This window comes from Trichomycterus rosablanca, chromosome 19 (genome assembly GCF_030014385.1).
Source record: "Trichomycterus rosablanca isolate fTriRos1 chromosome 19, fTriRos1.hap1, whole genome shotgun sequence".
Taxonomy (NCBI): domain Eukaryota; kingdom Metazoa; phylum Chordata; class Actinopteri; order Siluriformes; family Trichomycteridae; genus Trichomycterus; species Trichomycterus rosablanca.
This window is the reverse complement of record NC_086006.1, coordinates 21,826,639-21,835,067: the sequence shown is the minus strand read 5'-3', so window position 1 is coordinate 21,835,067 and position 8,429 is coordinate 21,826,639. Positions and strand designations below refer to the sequence as shown.

The 8,429-nt window shown below is 38.0% G+C and overlaps 1 protein-coding gene across 1 annotated transcript; it reads right to left on the bottom strand.

Moving 5' to 3' along the window:
• Positions 1-2,180: 2,180 nt before the first annotated feature.
• si:dkey-78k11.9 (P2Y purinoceptor 1) lies at positions 2,181-7,773 on the bottom strand. Its single transcript, XM_063016074.1, has 2 exons — positions 6,885-7,773; positions 2,181-2,245 (listed from the first exon to the last, which is right to left on the bottom strand). Exons 1-2 carry the CDS (start codon positions 7,771-7,773, stop codon positions 2,181-2,183), a joined length of 954 nt encoding a protein of 317 aa, XP_062872144.1.
• Positions 7,774-8,429: the final 656 nt, after the last annotated feature.

The window sequence follows — 8,429 nt, the reverse complement described above, 5'->3', positions numbered from 1 at the left end:
GTATGGAATATTAAGAGATAAAGAAAGAGTTTAGTAGTTTCAGTATGGCATGGTACAAACAAATACCAGGCATTATAGTTGAAAAGTCTGGGGACGGCTGTACATGTTAAATAATCTAAGCCCAGCTTAAAGTATTAAGTAAGTGACCCCACAATACCCTAGCTTCACAGTAAAGTACTGCTGTCTTAGGAATAATTGCATTATACTGTCAAAAACTGTTAAATTACAGTCTCAATTTGTTTTATAACAAGTAACTTTTTTTTGTTTGTATATGCATTTTCTCCCCTTTTTCTCCCTTTTAGCACGGCCAATTGCGTCATGCTTCCTTTTCACCAATGCCGATCCCCACTCTAATTGAGGAGAACGAAGCTAACCCATGCCCCCTCCAACACGTGAGCAGCAGCCGTATACATTTTTTCACCTGCACTTTTACGAGCGCAATGGGGATCAGCCTTGTGTACAGAGAGACACACCCTGACAGCACTGTCTTCCCGTCTCTGTGCAGGCGCCATCAATCAGCCAGCAGACGTCATAGGTGGCTATTAATTTATCGCTTTCTCTAATAGTTACTAAACAGTTTTATTGCATTCTCTGAGTTACTAAACTAATTGACATGTTTAATATCTATGTACCTATGTACTATTAAAAGCATGTCTTGGCAATGGTTAGTGTAATTATCATCGTACAAACTGTCATGATCTGTGAAAAGGTAATGAAACCTAATAGCTAGCAAAACCACCACAAGAAATCCAGAAATAGAGATGCAAAATGCCAACAGACATGTGGGTAATGCCACCAAACATGAATGTAAATGCCTTTTACTTTAAACTTCCCAGTGTATTTGCAATTTTACTATCACAATAAACAGCAGCAGCAGATGACCTAAAACAAGCAGTCACCAGCCGCCAGTGATGCTATTTACCTGAATGACTGAACATCACCGTAGGTCTGGAAATGCTTGCTAATGGGATTAGCCATCTTAAGCCTGGTCTATCTAAGACTGCTTTTGGGCCACTTTCCAAGAAACAATAATTAACAAGAACATTGAATGTCAGCTGTAACAAAGTTGTGGTCACTAGTTAGTGTAATGCAAAGTGCCTGTTTATGTGAAAACTCAAACCCAGATACATAAGTTAGATGAATAAAGTCAGTAGATGTAATAAAGTCAGTAGAAGTCAATAGAATAAAGATTAGATGTTAGAAGTTTAAATTAAACAATTTCCATAAAATATTTGAACATTTTGACCACATTGTCACTATCACAGTGGCGGTGTCCAACTACAGTTGGAAACTGGATGCATCCAGCTGTTTATCAAGGGATCTTACACCATTAAGGCCCCACAATACACAATACTGTCTTAACCATAACACAAATACATGGGTTATTTCAAATTAGCACTCATTATGCTAAATAGAATGTATCCATTAAGTCCGCCAGCCTTATATGCAAATTAGCTGACAAAGTCAGAATAAGGCTTTACTATAAGTAATTTACTGTGAGTAAGTAATTACAACTCAACTTTAACACAAGGAATTGTCACCAGCTATTGATACTGCAAATCTCATAACCCCACAATACCCTAATTTTACAGTAAAGCAGTTTTTTTCCCCATATAAATAGTGGGATTATACTGTTGAAAACATAATGCATTTTTGGCAATTTCATTATCCAGATATATTTAACCAAAAATACAAATGAGGTTAACTAAACTGATCCACATGTTTTAATATCTATGTATCTGTGAGCAGGATCGGCATGTGCTGGCTTTGGTTTTAGTGTATTTAGTGTCATACAAACTATCATGATCTGTAAAAGTGTTTCTATTTTAATAGCTACAGAATAGCTTGTTTTCCTGCCACAGGAAATCCACAAATTAAGATGAAGACATTTTTACGTCAGGGTAAATGTGGGTAAGTCTAACAAACATGACTGTAAACATCTCGTGACATTTTCCAAGCAGAAGATAAGCCTAGCCTAGTCATTGGGAGGTGCACTTTTCAGTGTGCTCTCAGTGCCAGTCCAAGCCTGGATAAAAATAAGGAGGGTTGCATCAGGAAGGGTATCTGGCATAAAAACTGTATCAAATCAGGTATGAGGACCAGAATGTTCAGCTGTGGTGACTTCTAAATATGGGAGCAACCAGAATTTCCTGTAAAACAACAAAGCTTACACTAGTCATTTACAATTTTGATTGTAACACCTCTGCTGCTTGCTCTGACCGCTCATGCAGCTGCCTCAACCAGCCTAAAAAGTTTTTATTTGCAGAGGCAATGAGGAACCCCTTTCACCTTCCTCTCTTAGGCATAGCCAGTGGTGCCTGTAAAATGCCCAGCCAGGTCAATAGCACTTCAAGATTAGACCTTCCATAAGACTGAACCACAAACATTACATGTGAAAGTCTTAAAATCTCTGGATAGATCTAAAAAAAGCTATAAATAATAAGGAATTTCACCTGGAGCCATTTGAAAGCAATTTTAGCTCCAACGTTGTCACCCTAAAGACACCTTACCTGTATAAGCTTGTATATTACTTAACAAAAACAATTAAAAAAAGTAATTGGCATTAATATAATAACTCAAGCTGTTGTACTTGGGTTTAAAACAGTGTATAACAGACATTTCAGTCAACATCAATCAGAATTAGACATTTTGCTTGACAATGAATGTAAACATTTTCTTTTTTTATGTCTACAAGTGTAAATTAGTTTACATTAGTTTGGGTGATGGAGTTTCTAATGTTGCTAAATATAATGAATCTTAATCATAGTCAACACTCACTGTACTAAATTTCTAAAATCAGAAAATCAATTCCCCTCCTACCTTAAACATGCAAACTGAATACAACTGCCTTGTTACACCTGAATTTAAAACAATCTAATTAATGCATGCAGGAAGAATGTAATAAGTAAACACGTTTATTTAAACATAGTGAGTAGAAGTACAAAATATGAAGTCAAGGAAATATTCAAGTTAAGTACTTTTCTACTTTTTCTGCTTCCTTGGTTGTTCTCACCTGTACTGTCACAGCGAGTTTTCTTTAGCTCTTTTTGAAATGCAGCCATCATGGGGAGAAAACTGAAAATATTATGCTTGACCGCGCAATCATGCCATAAGCTGTTTGAATCCCTACACAGTGGAGAATTATATAATGTAACTGAGAGCGTTTGAATTTGGCCTGTGGTATTTCCCTCCCACATGGACCCCCCTGATACCCGGACATATGATCTGAGCTGCCTGGTCTTAGCCTTTAACATTAGCCAAGTTCACAATGTACACACATTACACATAACTGACTAAAGGTCATGCTGGGGGTATTTAGCTTTTAGGACATTTGGCCTTTTGGCCTTTTTTAACATATTTAACATTTTACAACACCAATAAATATTTTGATAATTTAATAAATGCACCACATACAGTTGAATGTTTGGGATTACAGTGCTTATTGCAACTGTTTATTTGTCTGTGGCAGAATGAAGATACATACTTCTCTTTTAAAAATGTTAATCTTTAAGTCCACATTAAAACCATAAAACCACAGAAAAAATCACAGATCTTGGGGCTTCATGGTCAGAGAGATTTGCATTGTTGACTGTGTGACATATGGGTGCTGATGTCCTGAGAAAGTATTAACCCTTTTAGTTAATATGTTAATAGTTAATATACTATAATAATGTATACTAGAATAAATTTTTCCATATCATATTTTAACTACATCTTCTGTTTTTACCAAAAGGTAATGTACCCTTTACCTACCTGAGGCCAACAATGCTGTTCCTTCTTCATTGCTACATGTTATGATTTGCATTAAATGCACTTACAAAGTCCAGAAACTCACCATTAGACTTTATTTTATCACAGATTAATCTTAAGAATGATTACCTCTTCTTTCAGTGTGTTTTATTCATATTTTCAAATTAATTTATTTTCTTTTTACCTTTCTATTTAGTACAGTACTTAGACTTACATGTCTGTTTAGTATATGCCTGGCACTTATCCCACCAGTGACAAATTCAATGTGTACTTCCACTAATCATGCTGTTGCAGCAGCAGTTTGATGAAAGCATATTCAAAGTTAACTCCCTCATACAGTAGCACAGGTCGACTGTGCCTGTATTGACAGTAACACAGGTGAGGGTCTAAGTCAAAAACTCAAACTCAAGTGAAAGCTTTTAAATGGTATCCTGTGAGACATCATGGAGCAACATAAATATGTAAGCATTGTTTAAATGTGACTGCATCCCACTGTATTATGAAATGTTTTGAATACCAATATACTTTGGATAAAAGACATCTGCTTTATTGACTGAGTCCCACTTTTTTCAACACTAATTTTTATGATAGAAAAAGTAATTTAAATGCACTGTTTAGAGCCCAAAGTCTTCAGAGACAGGACCCCAGGCCCAATGGGTTTACCAGGGGTTAATTTGTGACTTTTAATATACAGTGTATCACAAAAGTGAGTACACCCCTCACATTTCTGCAGATATTTAAGTATATCTTTTCATGGGACAACACTGACAAAATGACACTTTGACACAATGAAAAGTAGTCTGTGTGCAGCTTATATAACAGTGTAAATTTATTCTTCCCTCAAAATAACTCAAAATACAGCCATTAATGTCTAAACCACCGGCAACAAAAGTGAGTACACCCCTAAGAGACTACACCCCTAAATGTCCAAATTGAGCACTGCTTGTCATTTTCCCTCCAAAATGTCATGTGATTTGTTAGTGTTACTAGGTCTCAGGTGTGCATAGGGAGCAGGTGTGTTCAATTTAGTAGTACAGCTCTCACACTCTCTCATACTGGTCACTGAAAGTTCCAACATGGCACCTCATGGCAAAGAACTCTCTGAGGATCTTAAAAGACGAATTGTTGCGCTACATGAAGATGGCCAAGGCTACAAGAAGATTGCCAACACCCTGAAACTGAGCTGCAGCACAGTGGCCAAGATCATCCAGCATTTTAAAAGAGCAGGGTCCACTCAGAACAGACCTCGCGTTGGTCGTCCAAAGAAGCTGAGTGCACGTGCTCAGCGTCACATCCAACTGCTGTCTTTGAAAGATAGGCGCAGGAGTGCTGTCAGCATTGCTGCAGAGATTGAAAAGGTGGGGGGTCAGCCTGTCAGTGCTTAGACCATACGCCGCACACTACATCAAATTGGTCTGCATGGCTGTCACCCCAGAAGGAAGCCTCTTCTGAAGTCTCTACACAAGAAAGCCCGCAAACAGTTTGCTGAAGACATGTCAACAAAGGACATGGATTACTGGAACCATGTCCTATGGTCTGATGAGACCAAGATTAATTTGTTTGGTTCAGATGGTCTCAAGCATGTGTGGAGGCAATCAGGTGAGGAGTACAAAGATAAGTGTGTCATGCCTACAGTCAAGCATGGTGGTGGGAATGCCATGGTCTGGGGCTGCATGAGTGCAGCAGGTGTTGGGGAGTTACATTTCATTGAGGGACACATGAACTCCAATATGCACTGTGAAATACTGAAGCAGAGCATGATCCCCTCCCTCCGGAAACTGGGTCGTAGGGCAGTGTTCCAGCATGATAATGACCCCAAACACACCTCTAAGACGACCACTGCTTTATTGAAGAGGCTGAGGGTAAAGGTGATGGACTGGCCAAGCATGTCTCCAGACCTAAACCCAATAGAACATCTTTGGGGCATCCTCAAGCGGAAGGTGGAGGAGCGCAAAGTCTCGAATATCCGCCAGCTCCGTGATGTCGTCATGGAGGAGTGGAAAAGCATTCCAGTGGCAACCTGTGAAGCTCTGGTAAACTCCATGCCCAGGAGAGTTAAGGCAGTTCTGGGAAATAATGGTGGCCACACAAAATATTGACACTTCAGGAACTTTCACTAAGGGGTGTACTCACTTTTGTTGCCGGTGGTTTAGACATTAATGGCTGTATATTGAGTTATTTTGAGGGAAGAATAAATTTACACTGTTATATAAGCTGCACACAGACTACTTTTCATTGTGTCAAAGTGTCATTTTGTCAGTGTTGTCCCATGAAAAGATATACTTAAATATCTGCAGAAATGTGAGGGGTGTACTCACTTTTGTGATACACTGTATGTAATTAAAAATAGCACTCTATCAGCAATGTACATTTTCATATTTAGTTACATTATTTTATTTGGTAAATATCTTGATCGTAACCAACCTACAACTGAGACAGGACACAATCCAACATATGGAGAGCATTGCTAAATGGCTAAACAGTGGCAGCTATGGGGCTACCAAATAAATAAACCAATTATCTAAACCAATTATCTAAATCATCATTTTAATGAATAAATCCCAACGTCGTACACTTTTTTTTTCATGTTTTCAACTTTTTTGGTTAGTTTAAAAAAAACAACATGATGTAAGCAGCAGTAAGCTGATTTTGCATGTGCAAAAGTTACATGTGTGAATAAATACATCTCACATGCTGTTTTGGTGGAAGTTAAAGATGTTTCGGTTATGTATTATATGGATTGACTTTGCAATTTATTCATTGTTTGTGTGAGTTAACCAGTGTTTGATATGTAAAAATATTGAAATATGGCTTTGTACAAAAACAGTAATTTTTTATTATTAACTGTTATGTTTTACCATGATATATTAACAATGAATATTCAGTTTGACATTATTTAGCATGGCAGGTCAGTGCATTTTAAAAGGTTAACCAATGCCAAGTATTGTAGGTGCACTAAAATATAATATTTACAGTGAAATAAAGGAAGATTTACTTTTTACAGACAAAAAACTCTTACACTGACCAGTCACATTAAGCATGTAAGCTCTCATTTGTTCCTCGTGGAGACCTTTCAACAGAAAGCTCAGGAGAATGTGGAGCAGCTTCAAATGTTTTCCCACATGTAAAAAAACTCATCAGTAGTTCATCGCTGTTTAGCAAATATGCTAATGGGTTGATGACCGAGTTCAGACATGCCAAACCACCGCTTATTTGCCTGGCAATGTAGACTTGCCCAAACCATGACTTACAGATGCCGTTGTTCTTCAAGACACGAGTCATCAGGTTGAGATTTCTAAGAATGTGGAAAGGGATGAAACATATGGAAAAGAGCAGAGCCAGGATCAGCACCAGTCTGAAGCACTTTATCCGTAGCATGGCATCACCAGCATCCTTCTTGTTAGCTAGAGTCACAGCTACATGTCCATAACAGCACAATATGATCACCAAAGGGATTACAAATCCAGTCACTGTCTGTATGAGGCTGTATTTCATATAGTGATCAATGCTGTCATTCCCAGCTGTGTCAAAGCACTTAAGTCTGTCGTCTGTTTTCTTAAAAAACACATCAGGTAGACTCTGAAGGACCACCAAAAACCAGACCAAAACGGTTATCCCGACAGAGTGACGCTCGGTTATTCTGCCTTTAATCTTCAGGGTGTGTACAATTCCCAGATACCTGTAGACGCTGATGCAGGTGAGGAAACCGATACTCCCGTAGAGATTGACATTAAACAGGAATCTGGTGATCTTGCAGAAGGGCTGTCCAAACATCCATGTTTGATTTTTTGCATAATACGCCACCAGAAATGGCAAAGTAAGCAGATAGAAAATGTCAGCCATGCATAGGTTTAATGCAAAAATGTTGATGTTTCCCAGCTTTGTCCATTTTGTACACATCGATTTCAGGCCCCAGCAATTGGCAAGAAGTCCAAAAACAAAAACAGCAGAAAATACAGTAGAAAGAAAGTTTTTCGTAAAGTCAAGGTTAACTTGTGTGCAGTGAGTCAGATTAGATGTCATGTTGAAGCTCTGCGAAGAAAGGAATGCGTGACTTACTTTTTACAGAGGAGTAAAGAAATCTACGTCTGAAACCACAGAACAGGAACTGTGGTTTGCAGAAAGACAAACAGAGAAGATCATTCAATGCATAAAAATAGCAGTTTGCTGTACATATGCTTTAGTGTATAAGCTTTTATTCTCATTTTTTCAATTTATTTCACATATTGTCCTCTACAACCCAGATTTAATTTGTACATTGGGTTGTTTTGTTACCATAGAACTCATGTATTGCATTTTCATACAAAGCATTACACAAACTACTTACTGTAATGCAAAGTTCTGTTACTTAACATACATATTGTTAAATAAGTAATTATGAAGTAAAATACATTATTTATAATCCATAAAATACAATTTATAAATATATTCAATGAAAGTGCAGCAGGCCTTCTGGCACATGCACAGATGTTATCCACATCTGCATGGCCAGCAGCAGCAGTGCAAAAGGTTTCAGCTCACATCCTGGCTGAAGGAAGCTGCAGTGACGAGCCAGAGAAGAGAAAGAAGAAGTCGATAAGCTTGAGCCTCCACGCAAGAAGTTTTGCGAAGATTTGACCAAAATGGAGATGTTATCATTTTGTAGGAGATTGTAGACCTGCTTTATGCAATACCTCACA

What these genes read in the sequence shown, in the direction of transcription:
- si:dkey-78k11.9 (XM_063016074.1), bottom strand. Translation starts at nt 7,773, where the DNA reads ATGACATCTAATCTGACTCACTGCACACAAGTTAACCTTGACTTTACG. An exon ending in CAGCGATGAACTACTGATGA is followed by an intron (nt 2,246 to 6,884) that starts GTTTTTTTACAT and finishes AAAACTTTTTAG; the next exon opens with GCTGGTTGAGGCAGCTGCAT.